This window comes from Cebus imitator, unplaced genomic scaffold (assembly GCF_001604975.1).
Source record: "Cebus imitator isolate Cc_AM_T3 unplaced genomic scaffold, Cebus_imitator-1.0 Scaffold382, whole genome shotgun sequence".
In the NCBI taxonomy this organism is placed as follows: domain Eukaryota; kingdom Metazoa; phylum Chordata; class Mammalia; order Primates; family Cebidae; genus Cebus; species Cebus imitator.
In genome coordinates this window covers 985,602-1,004,099 of record NW_016107697.1, presented here as the reverse complement: position 1 = coordinate 1,004,099, position 18,498 = coordinate 985,602, and the positions used below count along the sequence as shown (strand labels likewise).

Below are 18,498 nucleotides of genomic sequence, written 5' to 3'. Positions count from 1 at the left end.
AAAACTCTAAACTCTGGAAGATATTTCCCCCTCAACAGTACCTATCCAGTACTGGATAACATATTTTGAACACTGCACACAAAAGTGCAAAAGTGGCAACTTTAATTAAATAACCTCAAAACAAATCAGACTAGACTCCTCTCAACTCAGAAAATATCTAAGTTGGTTTAACTACAACACTGTTAGGATATGGTCCTTGCAGCTGTTACTATTTAGCAGCTGGACTGCTTGATGTTGAAATTATCACAAAATATTCAATTGCAGCTTCACAGAAAATATATAAAAATAATCCAAGGTGAAGGTCATAAAATGCTTTATCAGAGTAGTTATCACAATATTTATCTCAGTTATATTACTGTTGGAAAAATAGTCCTGTCCATGATCATCCTCTGAAAACAATCTAAAAGTAAACATGAATGTAGGAGTATTTGAATCCATGAAACTTTATCAACTAATCCTCTTAACAGTGCACCAATTATGTCTGTCCAGGTCTCTTGACGTAATCTTCCCACCAGTGTCACATCAGTAATATACTGTTAAGTCAATTTATGCCACATCTTTTTTTTAAACAATTTAATGAGTTTACAAGTATACATACAAAATAAAATTGACTAAATTAGATTACTTGTGTAAATAAAGAAAATAACACTGGTCAAAAGATGGGTATTTTGCACTGTTGTAGTAGTTCCTAGCAGAGACCTTGGAAAAGGCATCTACTCAAGTCTTAGCATTTCCTCAGCTTTAAATGCAGACTTGAAGTATGTAATAACATTTACCACACTGCCTCGTGGGACAGAAGCTGAAATACTATGTAAATGCAGTTTTTAAAGGTCAAAGCACCCCACAAACATTAAGTATAAGTTAAATCTTGGCCAATTCACATTTAAACAACAAAAAAATTCAGTTGCTGCAAATTTAAATATTGTAAATAACTCAGTAGCCCGCACATCTTATTTACACCTGAACACCCGTTTATTCTAAATCCAAACTTGAATTATTTGATTTGTGACATTTCATACAACTGCACACTCCTTCCTTAAAACTCTGACACTCCTCACGTAACTCCCTCTTGGATCTCCTCCAACCTCTCTCGCTACTGCTTCCTTTGCTAGCTGTGTTAGCTAAACTGCAGTCCGCATGAAGCACTTTCATGCATTCATTTACTCAGCAAATATGCACTGAGCTTTGACTATCATCCAGGCCATAGTCTAGCCACTGGGGAGATAGCAGTGGACAAAACAAAATCCCTGCTCGTCTGAACCTTACTTAGGTTTTGAAGAGAGAAGAGGATGATAACCAAATGAGTAAAGCAAACAGCAAATGTGTGTAAAGTGCCCAGGAGAAAATAAAAGCAGGGAAGGGCAATAGAAAGTATAATTTACTAAATGGTAACTTGCACCATAAAATAATTAAGATCACATGAATGAATGATTTAATTTGAGCTTACGTATCATAAAATAAAAGGTACTAATCCTCACAACTTGCCTGAAGTATAAAAGGTAAGAGAAGAATTAGATATAAATATCTATGACTTCTGATACCTAATCTCACGGTTTTTTAGCTGACCCTCACAGAGTTTCCTAAAACAAAATATTTAAGATAATTTTAATTCCAAATAACTTGGAATAATATTTAATATAGCTGATCCAAAATAAAACCACTAAAAACAAAACTTCCAGCTTAACTGTGTATGGGTACTATCAAGCAATGATAGAAACAAGGGAAATCTTAAACTGGTCTCTACTTTCTAGAGTTGACGATCTGAGTCACAATGGTATAAAATATAAGCAGGCAACTGAATAAATATATCAGTGAGAAATAAGCTCTTTATACCATAAAACTATGGCTCTATGTCAAAATAGCTAATAAAGTTCTTGAATCTAGAAAGCATCCAAAATGTTTCCCAAAGGAGTGAATATAAACTACTGAGAACGAGTAACAGGGGTTCAGGGTAAAAACCCACACACCAAACTGAGGGGGAGATCAAGGCGATTCAGCAACTATTTGAAGGAAAATGGAAGAAAAAAAAATGAACCTAAGGCTTTTTGAACAGAATGATACCATTAAGTTCTAAAGCACAAACAGGCAGGGAGGCAAAGGAACATCTAAGACTTCAGGGAACCATATTAGAAAAGTGGAATTATAATAGATGTGATTTTTAATGAGTAATGATATGCATGACAGTACTCAAAGTAGCAAATCACAAATCTGTAGCTAGAACAGGATTTTAATAAATGATAAAGAGTTTTAAGTTCTCTTTATTCCAATGTAACCTATTTCTCTGCTATTCTGAATAATACAAATTACTAGAAAGTTCTTTAAAATCCAGTTAAACAGTTCTAACTTGTGAGATAATGCTCTTAAGCAACAAAAATAAACTGCATCAAACTTTTTCCCAAAGATGTGTTCAAAAAGCAGCTCATCAACATCGGTATCTGGTTTTCAAATGTGCTTTTCTTCTTTAAAGTATTATAAATAAGTCTTTTTCATAGTAATGAGCATAAACAGACCATACTTATTCATAGATTATTCATTAATAATCAAGCCATGCATATTTATTGTTTATTCTGGGAATGCTGCCTACAAGCCATAATAACTATCAATTCAGCAGTCAAGTCATGAGGCCCAACAGTAATCAGTAGGCAAAACTCCAATATGCCCCGCCCAAGAAAAGGTTCTGCCTCCCTGTTACAGCAATTTTTTTCTTTTATTAATGGGAATAGTGACTACACTTAAAGAAATGCCATCAAGATGTATGATTTTACTGGCTGAAATACTACAGTCAAATATGAGAACTTAAACTTATGTATGCCTTTTTCTGATTATTCAAACAGCTCTACAGCAACTACCATGGGTGAATTGAAAATGGAAGATAAATTGCGGGTTAGAAAGTAGACAGAAACTCTAAACTTTCCAAAAAATCTTTATCCATTACTAGTCTAAAAATTTTTTAAATAGCACGGCTAAGTTTTCTTCTTATAAGTGATGCTTCTTCTTATGTGCCAGAAGAAGCTACATAGAGAAAGTTTTAAAAATTGATTTAATATTAGCTTTACATTTTAGTCATTATTATCACGGTCACATGCAGCACTTTGCCAACGAAGCTGGACTTCAGCCATTCACAACCAGTGTTTTCTTTAACCACTGTCACATTAGTGACTACCCTGTTATTCTGTTTATAAAAACATATAACAGATATGTTTATCTTAATATCTCTGTCTTCTCTGTAGCCTGAAGGCAGGAACTATATTATATACATCATATGTCTCTTTATGTGATCAACAATACCCACTACAATGCCTTGCACACAAAGGGTAAGAACATTTAATAAATTCCTACTAGTGGAAAACACTGGGAAAGAGCTATGAGGGTGATTAAAATACCCTAAAGGTTTATATAATGTAAAATAATGCTTACTGACTGACACCACTTGTTCTATCTGCTCTCATATTCAGTTAGTCTTGGTTTATGATAATGTATGCACTAAATATTCACAGCCTTCATTAGCTTCAGTTCTTTCTCAGTCCTATTAGCAAAGAAACGAATTTGAAATGTGTGCATTTGGGACAAGGGGAAGTGGAAAGGACTAAACTGTGTTTCATTAGACAGCTGCCAAATATCTAGCAACAAACCCCTTCTCTTGGTTCAATTGCTGGCAGAAAAGAAACTCAGTGCATCCATGGTTTCAACATGTGTTACTAGCCATTACTGCCTGGTTTATTTTTCACTTTGATGCATAAACTATCAAGGTTAGTATTTTGAACACACTGTTACTATTTCAAACATCATGCCTTCATTTAAATCTAATGATATCAAATCTTTATTTCTGGAACTGCATCTTTATTTTTATAATCTCATTTAAGAGGAAACAAGGCTCCACATACAAATTTCTAATTCATAAACCACTGTTCAAGAACATATTCACTGGGGATACATGTAGGGATTTCTAAAGCTCATTTTTCATTTTTAAAAATAGAATACAGGAGTATTCATTAATTAAAAATAACAGAAAATTTCTCTAAAGTTTCTATGCCTTCATTATTTCATGTCATGAAAACACAGGGATTATATGTAACACACAATGAGAAAAACCATGATCAAGGTTAAGAGAAAAACACCTGTTTGTATCATAAGAAAAATTACTATGGCATTACTAAATGAATATGCACTGTGCAAGCTTTCAAATGCTTAACAGGTGACATTTAATAGTAAGGAAACTAAATGCTTAAATAGAAAGGAGCAGAAACACCTGGGCAGGTCTGCAAGTGTGGTCGCCTATTTAGCATGCAATTGCATTTTCAACATAATTAGTTTAAATGAGCTTCTAAATCTGGGTGATGTATTGCACATGTAATTAAGATTTAATTAAAAATGTTCTATAATAAATTGTTTTCCATTTCTGACAAATCACATTAGAGAGGTAGATTTTGATTTGGAAATAGTTTTTAAAATGTGTTAATTATCTGTGCTGAAAATATGAGAGAAGAAATGAGAGCTCTGTTTAAAGTTACTTGGGATTTAAAAAACATGAAGTAAAGGGTATAGTTTTTCTTCATATTAATATAAAATTTAGCTGAAGAGGATGGTAAAACACTCATTTTTTATAAGCAGCAGCATTCTAAACATGATGACAGACAAAATGCATTTCCTTTTTATTTCTGTAAGGTACAGATTATATAATTTCAAATTTTTATTATGAAAACCACTACATAGTAAGTATGGCCTGCTGCTGGGGGGAGGGAAACAAAAACAAAAAACTTCATCAAGGCTTTGCACTAACCTGCTAAATCCTGTAACAGAGATGAAGCCTCTATTGCCAGTCCAAGATAAATTAAGCCACTGGACCAGAGTGCATCGAGCCTGGAGAAATTCCAGAGAGGTGTCATTTAGTTTTGCCCAATATGGTTGCAGATTGAGGTGGATGTATTGTAGAGGATCACAGCAATGCTGGCTCAGTAGTTTGCAAGTCTGTGCTAATCTACACAGGTCTGGTAGTGTAAGATGATTCAGAATCAGTTGAATAAGCTAAATAAGACAGAGAAACCAAGATCATCGAGAGTGAAAATCAGTGATCTAATAAGGAATAGAAGTGTCATACATTTTATAACCATATTTCCATACAGTAAATAAAACATTCAGCAGAATAATCCAAATGAGAAGAAATCATATGTACATTTGACTATAGTCCATTTCAAGATTGTTCAAAGTATACTCAGCTCATATTGCCTACTCATTTTCTTAGGTGCAAAGATACATTTTGGTAATCTATTGAATAATACAATTTGTCATACTCAACATTTACGGAACAGCTACTACGTGCCAGACACCAGAGACAGAAAAGAAGGAGTGCCCATTCTCAGAGTGCTTACAGTACAGTGGGGACTGGTAAGGACAATGATATGTGTTAATCACTTTGACAAAAAGAAACAAAGAATGCTACGAAAGCCTAACACAAGACACAAGCCTGGCTCCAAAGTGAAAGTGTACCTGTCCAGGAACACTCAGCTCTAATGGGTCAGGGGCAAACTAGGTGAAAAGAGAGTATAGTGGTAAAGACTGTTACAAAAGCTTCACAGAGAAGCTTGGATTTATCCTGAAAGCAATGAGGAGTCCTGAAGGATTTTAAACTAAAGAGGGACATGGTCAGATTTGCATTTCAGAAAGATCATTGCAGGGGGTGCTACTGGTAGCAAGGAGGCAGGAAAAGAAACCAGCCACGGGACTAATGCAGAATTCTAGGAAACAGGGAATAAGGGATCTGCTTAAGGCAGCTGGCAGTGATGATGGAGCAGCAAACAGATACAAGAATATAAGGCATAATTAAAGAGATTGTTATCTCTAATTAAAATTATCTTCTTGAACTAGTCCAAGATTTGTTTTTTTCTTAATAGTTGGGGACTTCTAAACTAGTTTCAAAGAACTACTACTTAAATAGCCTATTCTGAACTAAGAAGTATAAACAAAAAAATATTAAATATTTGCTAAATGTTAAAAATCCTATTTAGATGAGAGAGGTTTTTTTTTTCTTAATTTAATGCAACTTATTTAGCTAGCTAAACTTTTTGTTTTGTAATTAACCTAAATGTTTTTCTTCAATTTATTTTATGATCTAGGCTCAATATTAATTTCAGATCAGAATTTCACTGTTTTAAGCCACAATATCACAAAATGCAGAGTAACAACAACATGATCTTTCAAATAAGTTTAAAGATGGTCAGCAGAATATCCCTTACTCCTGATGTTTCTTAGTAATTTTCTACCCGCTGACTCTCCAACCCGCTCCTTGGCTATTCATTCCCACTTGCCCATGCTGTTAAGCTCAGTCTCTCTCCCACACTGCAAAACCCCATTGTAGTGGTCCCCATACCTACCACGATTGAGTAATCTTTCTCTAACAAATCTCATCATCCAGATACACCTGTTGACGTGTAAAATATTACAGATAAAGAACAAAAATTTCAAACAAAAAGTAAACCCAAACCTTGAAGAAAGGTCTAAAATGAAAAGTTTCTTCCTCTCTACACTCAGTTCTAACCATCCCTCTCCCCGAAAATAAGCAATGTTAAAAGTTTTTCTGATCTTTTCCAAATAAATGTGTATAAAATTTCTGTTCTTGAATCTGCACTAAAAGAATGATGCTATATACACCATTCAGCAACCTGTCTCATTTAATGAAATATCTTGTAGATCTTTCTATATCTGCACATACAGATCCGTCTCCTTCCATTTCATAGAAGTGACATAATTCAACTAGTTTCCCATTGATGTATTTCCTGCTTTTTTTCCTATTACAAATAATACTGCAATATCATTGTGTGTATGTTTTATGCATGTATGTTCATCTTGGCAAACTTTGAAAATATATTCTTATAGTAAATTACATACATTTAAAAGTTTTGATGCAAGTGGAGAATTGCCATTCAGAATGTTCACATCAATTTATATATCCACAAAAACTGTATGAAAGTACCCTTTTGTTTATATCCTAGACAACACTGGTATCGAAACTTTTTATTCTGAAAAAAAAAAAAAAAGGAAGAAAAGGTATGAAACTGCTTTTATTTTTCTTTTGTTTTTAACTACAGAAGTATAACCGTTTCCGAGGGGAGTTGTCAATACATTTCCCTCTTTCCTCTTGGCCTGTTCCTGGACTCTATCTGTTCCATTTATCTGTATGTTATTTCTCCCATATCAATAGTCCTCCAAGTAAAATAGCTAAGTTTTTTAATTATATGTGTTGGAATACCGTGGATTGTTTGGCTGCAAATGAGAATCAGGACTAATACTCCTCTATCACTCTTCTTTTCCAGAATTTTCCTATTTTCATGTTTTTAGGTAAACTTTTCAATTTAAAAAAAATTGTTTGCATTTTAATTGAAACGTCATTGAATACACTGATTCAGGTAAACTGATACTTTATTCTATTTTCCTACTTCAAGGCATGTTCTAATTTTTTAGCAAAAGTAAATTATCTACAAAGGCTAAAGTATCTGACTCCTCTCAACTAATCTGGCTTTATACTGGAACACCCTGAAGACCACTGGCTGAAGGGATAAAATGCACATCTCTTGGTGAAACCCAGACAGCCCTCTATGGCGCAGCAGAGAAGACTCCACACTGCCAAAGACAGGGAGTGCCAATCACTGTCACCTACGTGCATGGAGCTGTAGGTGCACTGAGGCAGCCCTGAGCCTCCATCCAATTCCACTTTCTGCAGCTCTCCTATCAAATCCTATGTTTTGGCCACACTGAAACACTGGAGTTCCCAAACAAGTCACACAGTTTCACTTCTCATCTTTGTACCTTCTCTTCCCTTTGCCTAAAGTCTCTTCTGCCCTTCATTCAAATTCTATGTGTCAAACATTTTATCAGGTCTGGATAAAATTCAATAAACTGTTTAAAATGTATTTGCTGAGTTTAAATTTCTATTTTACAGTTTTACAAGTGGGTAAGAATCAAAGCAGCAATTCACTCTCCTCCAGATGAATTCCTCCTACTGCTGCCACAACAGACCCTCCTCAGAGCCCTGGGGAGCAACACTGTCAGTATCTCATGCTCCTCTCTCTCCCCAAACCCACCTTTCCCTTCATCTTTCCTCCTTCCTCCCAGTAAGGGCCAGATAGTCTTCTCTAATCTGTGAAGCTTCCTTTCTATCACATGAGGTCTGGGTGGCATCCCGGTCTCATGGCTTAAAGACTGAATTACCTTGGACACTTAAATTCATCTTTATGTGGCAACTTTAGCTACATCACAAGATGTACCACGGCATTTTAACTGTAATATGTTGGAGAGGCATTATGGTTACTATCACTATAAGACATTCAAGAGGCTGTCTTATTGTTTCATGAAAGTTAAGCTATTTGTGTTATTACCAGGAAATCCAAAATACCCATCAATTTGGAAGCGGGATATCTAAGATGGTTAAAATTTGAGTCTATAAAGTTTTCTTAAAAAGAAAATTGATTATACATTTTTAACCACACAGTAGTTTTCAGTGGGAGATAGAAATAAATGTTTGGCCCTACTCACACCGCCAGGAACATTTTGAAACTAGTAGGGAAAGATTTTGGTGTCACATGGCCCTGGAATGCTACTAGCATTTGACATCTGGGAGCCTGGGATGCTAAATATACCTTGGAAACACCCCAGTAGGGACACACTGAAAACAAGACTGCAAACTAGACACACAAAAAAGTATTAATAATTCCAAGGTAAAAGTACTACCTGCCTAAGCCAAAAATCACAGTTAGGAGAATAAAGAATAGAGTTAGTATAGAAAAAAAAAATGACACTTAGAGAAATTATGAATTAAATGGAATAAGCACTCACCTCAGTCTTATTAATATTCTTATTTTAAGAGCAAATCATCTTTAACATAACTAATATAAATTTAAGCATGTATTGGCCATATTTAAACTATGTAATAAAAATTTAAGTGGAGCGTTACTTATTACCGTTTTTTGTACTTGGTTATTGTTAATTAGCAATATGAAAATATATACTTAATAGTTTATCTAGAAACACTAAAGTCAATCCAAAACAAAAGCAGTGAAATTAGTTAAAACATGATTTTTTCTAGTTTTTCCAAAATTAAAATATACAACATATCAAATTATTTATACCTTTCCAATGCTCAATTACCAATGCTGAGTAAACACTAATATCTAAAGATTAAAGATTAAAAATCTATAGTGTATATCCAATACTGCTGCTAAATATTTTTGGCTTACCTCATAAGGTAGTTTATCAAAATACCCATTATTTGGCCCTTCCCTGAGGACAGCACTGCTAAACTTTTTGTTAAGATTGTCCATTTCACAACCATCCTTTTCTTCATAGGCATCATCTTCTATATCATTCATGTCAATAAGTGAAGTCTTGGGAGAAAGCACTGGCTTGTCCTTCACACCATGTAGCACAACTGCATCTAATTCAGTGTAATAATCCAGAAGAGAACTATTTACTTCCAGTCGTATAAGATTTGTGGGAAAATTTATCTGCTTAATACAAGGTTTAAACTGGCGAGCTTGGGAAGCATTCACCTTCGTAGGTCTCTCTGACCAAAGAATCTCCCATCTGCCAAAAAAAGAAACTTCCCTATAATACAGTTTAGAATGACATCTACTGGTCCCTTAAGGTTACAGCCCCATGCCCAATATGTCACAGTGTGAAACAAAGTCATCAAAATAAATAGAATACAATATAAGTATTGTTCCCAAGATATGAAAAACTTTTAAGAAACCAAATGCCATAGACCTTATTATTTATTTTTATAAGTCCCCAAACAGTCCTTTTTTGTACATTTAACATTGATCAGTTTAAAAACTGGAACATATAGTTAGAGGCATCAGAAGAACATTCAGTTTTAAAAGGTAAGTAAACCCAAAGTAAGAATAAAACATACAAAGATAAAGCTCTCCTGTGTGCATGGCTTAAACCCACTGTGGAAACTCAACTGATCATTTTCCTTCAGCTTTTCCACTTCTGTTACTAACCTCATACAAACTAAAAACTTTGATATCATCTTTTTCTCTTTATTTTACCAAATAAGTTTCATCAAATTTTTAAAGAAAATTTCTTATATATGCCCTTCTCCTAAATGTCCATTTTTGCCATCTTTAAGTCATCTTTATATCCTCAGTATCTAGCAAATATCTAAACACATAAAAGGAGAATAACATTCCCCTAACTCTTCAAATGAACTCCTGCTTCTCAGCCATATTAATCATTATTTTCCACGCAATAAACTTATTTCCACTATTGTGTCTTTGCTTGTGTGATCTTCCTCCCAATGAAATGCCCAACCTACTATTTTCTGCCTATCTATTCTTCAAGGCCAAACTTATAGTCCATCTCCATATAAGACTTCTCATGAAACTATTTTCCAAAAATATTTAAAGATTCTTCATAAACATAGTATCACCAGGTATTTAATATCTAAGTTAACTATTTCTCTAATAATGTTTCCTAATAGAGGACAGAAAATTAGAAACATTAAAAAATACTTCAATTATCTTTCCCCATTCCTAGTTATTTACTTTAGCTAGTAAAATTTTTTAATGAAAATTTTATATCAAAGAATGAGTATTTTTAAGTTTCTCAATACATACTACAAACTGCTTTTAAATAAGCTTATGCCAATAGTACATAAGAATAATCACTGAAAGCATTAGAAATAATATATAGTTTCATAGTGAGCCATATCTCCTTATGATGTAATTCATAATTCACTGATTACTAATAACACTTAAAATTTTTTAATATCTTTATTATTATATGAGATTTTTTCCACCAATAAATTGTTCATTTATTTTCCTAGTCCAATGACCTACTGAGATCTAAGTAAAAACTGATAATGGCAAAACATACAGGAAACTGAAAGACAAAAGAATGTGAAATTCAAGGGAGAAATCAGAGCCAAAACTATAGAAGCCAACAACATATGGGTACTCCAACTGTTTTCAGGCCCAGAAGGGGCCAAAAAAAGCACATAGCCACAATCTTGGAAGAATGGAGAGGGAAGTACGTACAATTTCTACCTTCAGTAATAAAAGCATTAGGCTGAAGCTCCATAGAAATTCTAATAATCATATCACGAAGGGAATCAGGAAACACAGAATAGGGAACTTTAACAGTAGGGACTTTTATTACAGTTTCTAGAACCTTTAAAATCTTATATTTGTTATTTTTACTGATTCTCTTCTGAAACATAGTAATAAAATCCATCAAATATAAAGAGTCTGTAAGTATTTGTATTCAGAGGCAACATTAAAGTAGCAATGGAGAAATTAGTTACACTCTATAACCAATCTTAGAAGGCAGAGAAAGAGTTCCAAAAGATAGAGCAGCCTGTGGCAGGTTTAATAAGGAAAGAGAAGCAGGCTGGTACCTTCTTCCAGTGACAAGGCAGAAAAACAAACCTGGATTATCAACCTGAACCTAAGAAGTGTCCCTAGAGAATCCTCTCCAAATCATTTTATGAAACCAACATCATTCTGATAACAAAACCCGGCAGAGACTCAAGAAAAGAAAACTTCAGGCCAATATCCATGACGAACATAGAGGCAAAAGTCCTCAATAAAATACTGGCAAACTAATTGTAACAGCACATCAAAAAGCTTATCCATCACAATCAAGTAGCCTTCATCCCAGGTATGCAAGGCTGCTTCAACATATGCAAGTCTATAAATGTAATTCACCACATAAACAGAACCAAAGACAAAAACCACATGATTATCTCAATAGATGAAGAGAAAGCCTTTGACAAACTTCAACAGCCTTTTATGCTAAAAACTCTCAATAAACTAGGTATCGAAGGAATATATCTCAAAACAATAAAAGCTATTTACGACAAATCTACAGCCAACATCATACTGAATGGGCAAAAACTAGAAGCATTACCTTTGAAATCCGTCACTAGACAAGGAGGCCCTCTCTCACCACTCCGATTCAATACAGTATTGGAAGTTCTAGCCAGAGCAATCAGGCAAGAAAAAAAATAATAAAGGGTATTCAATTAGGAAAAGAGGAAGTCAAATTGTCTCTATTTGCAGACGATATGATTGTATATTTAGAAGACCCTATCATCTCAGCCCAAAATCTCCTTAAACTGATAAGCAACTTGAGCAAAGTCTCAGGATACAAAATCAATGTGAAGAAATCACAAACATTCCTATACACCAATAACAGACTAACAGAGAGCCAAATCATGAGCAAACTCCCATTCACAATTGCTACAAAGAGAATAAAATACCTAGGAATACAACTAACAAAGGATGTAAAGGACCTCTTCAAGAACTACAAACCACTGCTCAAAGAAATAACAGAGGACACAAACAGATGGAGAAACATTCCATGCTCATGGTTAGGAAGAATCAATATCATGAAAATGTCCATACTGCCCAAAGTAATTTATGGATTCAATATTATCCCCATCAAGCTACAAATGACCTTCTTCACAGAACTGGAAACAAAACACTTGAATTTCATATGGAACCAAAAGAGAGCCTGCATAGCCAAGAAAACCCTAAGCAAAAAGAACAAATCCAGAGGCATCACACTACCTGATTTCAAACTATACTACAAGGCTACAGTAATCAAAACAGCATGGTACTGGTACCAAAACAGAGATATAGACCAATGGGACAGAACAGAGGCCTTGGAGGCAACGCCACACATTTACAACCATCTGATCTTTGACAAACCTCACAAAAACAAGCAATGAGGAAAGGATTCCCTGTTTCATAAATGGTGTTGGGAAAACTGGCTAGCAGTGTGCAGAAAGCAGAAACTGGACCCCTTCCTGACACCTTACACTAAAATTAACTCCAGATGGATTAAAGACTTAAACACAAAACCTAACACCATAAAAACCTTGGAAGAAAACCTAGGCAAAATCATTCAGGACATAGGCATAGGCAAGGACTTCATGACTAAAACACCAAAAGCAATGATAACAAAAGCCAAAATAGGCAAATGGGACCTAATTAAACTCCAGAGCTTCTGTGCAGCAAAAGAAACAATCATTAGAGTGAACCGGCAACCAACACAATAAGAAAAAACTTTTGCAATCTATCCATCTGACAAAGGGCTAATATCCAGAATCTACAAAGAACTAAAACACATTTACAGGAAAAAAACAAACAAACCCACTCAAAAGTAGGTGAAGGATATGAACAAACACTTTTCAAAAGAAGACATATATGAAGCCAATAAACATATGAAAAAATGCTCATCACTGGTCAGTAGAGAAATACAAATCAAAACCAAAACCACACTAAGATACCATCTCACAGCAGTTAGAACAGTGATCATTAAAAAATCTAGAGACAACAGATGCTGGAGAGGATGTACAGAAACAGGAACAGTTTCACACTGTTCGTGGGAGTAAAAACTAGTTCAACCATTGTGGAAGACAGTGTGGCGCTTCCTCAAGGATCCAGAAATAGATATTCCATTTGACCCAGCAATCTCACTACTGGGTATATAACCAAAGGAATACAAATCATTCTATAATAAAGACACATGCACACGTATGTCCATAGTGGCACTGTTTACAATAGCAAAGACCTGGAACCAACCCAAATGCCCATTGACAACAGACTAGACAAGGAAAATGTGGCACATATACGCGATGGAATACTATGCGTCCATAAAAAATGATGAGTTTGTATCCCTTGTAGGGACATGGATGAATCTGGAAACCATAATCCTCAGCAAACTGACACAAGAACAGAAAATTAAATGCCGCCTGTTCTTACTCATAGGCAGGTGATGAACAATGAGAACACATGGACACAGGGAGGTGAGCATCACACACTGTGATCTGTTGGCGGGGGGCCAAGGGAGGGACAGCAGGGGGCTGGGGAGGTCAGGGAGGGATAACATGGGGAGAAATGCCAGATACAGGTGATGGGGGGATGGAAGCAGCAAACCACATTGCCATGTGTGTACTTATGCAACAATCCTGCGTGATCTGCACATGTACCCCAGAACTTAAAGTACAATTAAAAAAATAAACAACAAAAAAAAGAAGTGTCCCTAGAGATTAGCTGCTAAAATCAAGGGCTCCTAACAAAGGAATTGATTTGAATACGCTAATGTAAATACATGCAGTAAAACAGCTAGCCATATAGGTGCTCGGGAACAGAAGCATGAAACACCTAAAACAACGTTGGTTGAAAAATGTATGCCTAATATTGGATAGCTTATTTCCAAGAATCACAGAGTAAACTGTAGAATATATGAGGAAATTCAAATTTTGGTCTTACTCTTTTGTCACTACTGCAAATTGACACAAGACGATGCTGGAGGAACATCTCCAAGAAACAAGGACCACTCAAGACCTTGCGAAATAACCACCTATGCTGCTTCACAGAACATGTGAAATAAGCCAGCCTATTTTGTTATTTAGTTTCAATGGGGAGTTTTGTGAGGCTTAAGAAAATGACTGAAAACATAATATAGAAATAACCTCTGCCAGGTTCTTAGCAATAAATATGCACACAATACAGGCTCTTCATGTATAATTTGAGATGCATTATAATGTAAATCAAATTATAAAATTATATATATAAGCATAAAGACATTGATTAGAACATAAATATTCAATTTTAATAATGCATTAATCTATAAAAGTCCTCTCTAGCTACCTTGCAAAACATGCAAAATAGACAAGGTTAAGATGATACTTTAAACTGCGTTCCTTAACATTTCTAACATGTTTAAACATATTACGATCAATGTTATTTTAGCATCATTCTTGCTTCTGATTTCTATATTGCATGAAGATTATTTAGTTACACATCTATCAGAAGCTGCAAAAATTATACTTAAAGTAGAATATCAGGATTCTATTCGTTTTTAGAAAGATTTAAAAATACGTCTAAACATAAAAAAATTCCAAGTAAATTATTTGTTTATTTTATATTTTACTTTTATTTTTCTTGATAACCTAAAAAAATTACAAGAAAAACACATGACAGAAAAATTATTTATAGGTCTGTGACCATTTGAATTAATATTAATATGAGACCAATACAAATGGATTTTCTGCTATCTGCATTAAAGTGAGTTTTTGTTTAAAATTCCCCAAGAGAACTAAAATGTATCATTTCAAAGTTAAAAGAGAAAGGTATCTATCTTACCCTACAAGAGAATATGCAACTTCTTTTTATTCTGGAAAACTAAAACCAGAATAAAAACTAGTTAGTGAAAACAAGAAAACAAACATAAACATATGCACATGTACATACAGGTACATACACACACACACACACACACACACACACACAGACAGACAGACAGACACACACACACACACACACACACACACACATATTCTAGAGAAAGCCCAACTCTTTTAATTCTCTAGCCCCAGGGCGGTGTTGATATGATTAACTCCTTTAAGTCATGGCCTTTATAATATGTATATTTACATGTTTAGTATTATTCTTTTATGTATTTATCTACCTGACAAACTCTAATGTACTCTTTAAGTATTTTAAATCTCGAGTATCACATGTGCAAAATTCAGCCTGGAATGTCTTTGAGACTGGGCTTACAGTCTGCATCTGGAGCATTCAACTCTGGGTTGGTAACCAACACAGCCTATTTAATGTTCTTTCTGTTGATTGTACTGGATGACTACTATGTGTCCAGTGATCAGACACAATAAACCACTCTCTCTGTGACTGCTGACCTGTTGTTATACCACTGAGAAACTTTTTCTCCAGTGCAACCAGGAAGCAGTGAGTGGATGAGAGGAAGAGAGATGTTTCATTAATGGAAACCAAAGAAATCAAGTTTTCCAACCAGTATTCAGGCTTGAAGCCACCGGCAGATTAGTGCAAAAAGCTTCCCTGAAGCCAAAATTTATCCTGGCTAGTAAGTATATCTGGTAGCCAGCAAAGAAAGTTACCTTGCCAACTCTGTTCCATTTCGCTAGCTGGAAGTGAAGGAATAGTACAGGAAAACAAAGAGAAGTAGCAGCAAGTATTCTGAAAGGCCTACTTATTGACTCCCTGCCTCCCAGCCCATCTCTAACTGGAAACTAATAAACTAGCATCTGCTTAAAAAAATAATTAATCAGTGAAGGGCTTGGTCAATTCTGAGTTAAATGGCAAAATCAAGTTTCTTGGCAAACACAGTCAAAAGGACCAGATCATGACAAATTTGGGAAATCGTTACTTAAGCAACTCCATTAGGTAGCAAATTCTATGAAAGCCTTTTTTCTCCCGGCTTTCTTAATTTCAATATTATATAGTTGGAGTGCTTTGAATACTCAAAAAAAAATCCACATCACTAAATTTCATTCCCAAATAACTTTATTCCAATTGGCTTCTTTAATCTGACCTTGATTTGTCATCTTCTTCCACTTTTCCTTGTCTCTCTCTTCCAAATGGTAACCCTGAGCTACCCTATTTCCTGAGTCTCAAACAAGCATCCATTAAGATATTATTCTCAGGACCAGGACACTTTTTCTTTTCCTCTTAGTAAGGTACTAGGCAAGAAGATTCTCAGGATCTTTTTCTTTTCCTCTTAATAAGGCACTAGGCAAGAAGTGAAAGGACTTTAAGATCTGGTAAAACTATCTGTAACATTTCCACTTCATTTATTGAACAAAGAAATGCAATCACATGAAATAGGAAAAGACTGTTTTTAAATTTTAAACATTCTGGGACTAAAAGAAGTCCATTTCCTGCAAACAAATTCCTGAGCTACTCCAATACACTCTTGTTTGTTAACTCCTAAGGAGGGATATAAAATTAAAATAATAGGCAGTGGAGCCCAGTGGTTCCTAAACAGTAGTGCAGGATGGAGTTTTCCATCACTAAATGTGAGAATGCACATTTAGTATGCACATTTATGTGTGTGCATACAAAAAAATGAACACACATATATGTTCTTATAAAACTGCCAACTGCTCTTTATTCAAGATTCTGATCATGCTAATTTCTTGGTATAAACTGAGGTTTCTTTTATGAAATGAAGGTGATGACAGATAAAATTGGTATTTTGTCTTTTTACTTTATGTTAATTTAGCAAAGTAAATAATCTGACAAGTCTATGAGTTCCCTAATTTTTATGATCATCATGTTACTAGTTTATTGTAGCTGACTCCTCCCACCTGAACACCATTCACCTGCACACCCCCCACCTCATCAGTTCTGTGGTGCTACCTCCAGATGGGCTTACTTTGGTCCTAAGGGTTTAGACTACAATTGTCTTCATAGAACTACCTTGGGCTTCATTTAGGAAGTGACATGTGCCTGGAAGACTGACTGATTGCCTTTCCCAGCCTTCCACCCCATGGTCAAAGACCGGCTAGTGCAGGAATGTGAGAGCCCAGCTCTCCATCAACTTTGCCTCACATGAAATTGCATCCTTGCTTGACTTTTTCCCATTGTGCTTTCCCTACTCCCTTATCAGCTTCTCCCAGAGTATTTCCATACTAAATTGCAAGGAATAGTTACCTCAAGATATTCTTCTGGGTGGCTGGATCCAAAACATCTATGAAATCTCAAAATCTAGAAACCACCAGTTTAGATCTTAAGAAGGTCACTCCCATGTCTGCAGCTGCCAATAGCTTATTCTCTGCACTCTTGGACTTTTCTCACTTCTTCAAACATCATGACCTTAGCTCATGATGTTACCTTCAAATGTGCTGTTGTCTCTTACCCTTACCTATCCACACTAGAGTCTCACTCAACCTTCAGGTCTCAGGTAAGTCATTTCCTCAGGGCCGCATAGATTAGCTTCTCCCTTCTGCCAATACATGTTCTTTATGAGCTCATGGTCCTATTCCAGGCTGGCCTGTAAGCTCAAAAAAGAGCCATCTCTGTCTGACTCTCTACTTGGTTCCTGGCGGTGAACTGGCAGAGAGGGTGTTCAATAAATGTTTCTGATTGTATAAAAAATTCGCCTAAATTTTAACAGTTACTGAATTTGGGCAGAAGAATTATAGATTTTTTTTTTTCTTTTTCTTTTTTTTGAGATAGAGTCTTGCTCTGTCACCCAGGCTGGAGTGCAGTGGCATGATCTCGGCTCCCCCTCCTGGGTTCTAGCGATTCTCCCGCCTCAGCCTCCCGAGTAGCTGGGACTACAGGCACATGCCACCTTGCCCAGCTAATTTTTTTTTTTTTTTTTTGCATTTTTAGTAGACACAGAGTTTCACCACGTTAGCCAGGATGGTCTTGATCTCTTGGCTTCCCAAAGTGCTGGGATTACAGGTGTTAGCCACAGCACCCAGCCTAGGTATTTTTTCATATATATTTTCCTATTTTTTGTATTTTCTAGCTTCTTTTTAAACAATGAAACATCTATTGATTTCATAATCAGTAAAATTTAAAAAGCTTTTTCTTATATCTTAATAATATATTGGTCACCTTCTTTTCTCTTAAAATGTAATGGCATTTTCAGTATACTAAAGCTAAAAATCAGTAAAGCAAATTAGGGATACAGCCATAAATAAAGTTTTAACTTTAACCACAATCACAC

General features: G+C 35.2%; 1 protein-coding gene across 2 annotated transcripts in view; it reads right to left on the bottom strand.

Moving 5' to 3' along the window:
• Nucleotides 1–18,498, bottom strand: part of FBXL4 (F-box and leucine rich repeat protein 4) — a 65,809-nt gene that overhangs the window by 25,134 nt on the left and 22,177 nt on the right. For both annotated transcript variants that reach the window (XM_017507687.2, XM_017507686.2), the window contains 2 exons: nt 9,231–9,576; nt 4,781–5,025 (listed from right to left, as the gene is read on the bottom strand). In XM_017507687.2, the coding sequence (XP_017363176.1) occupies nt 4,781–5,025; nt 9,231–9,576 (591 nt within the window). The remainder of the gene's footprint in view (nt 1–4,780; nt 5,026–9,230; nt 9,577–18,498) is intronic.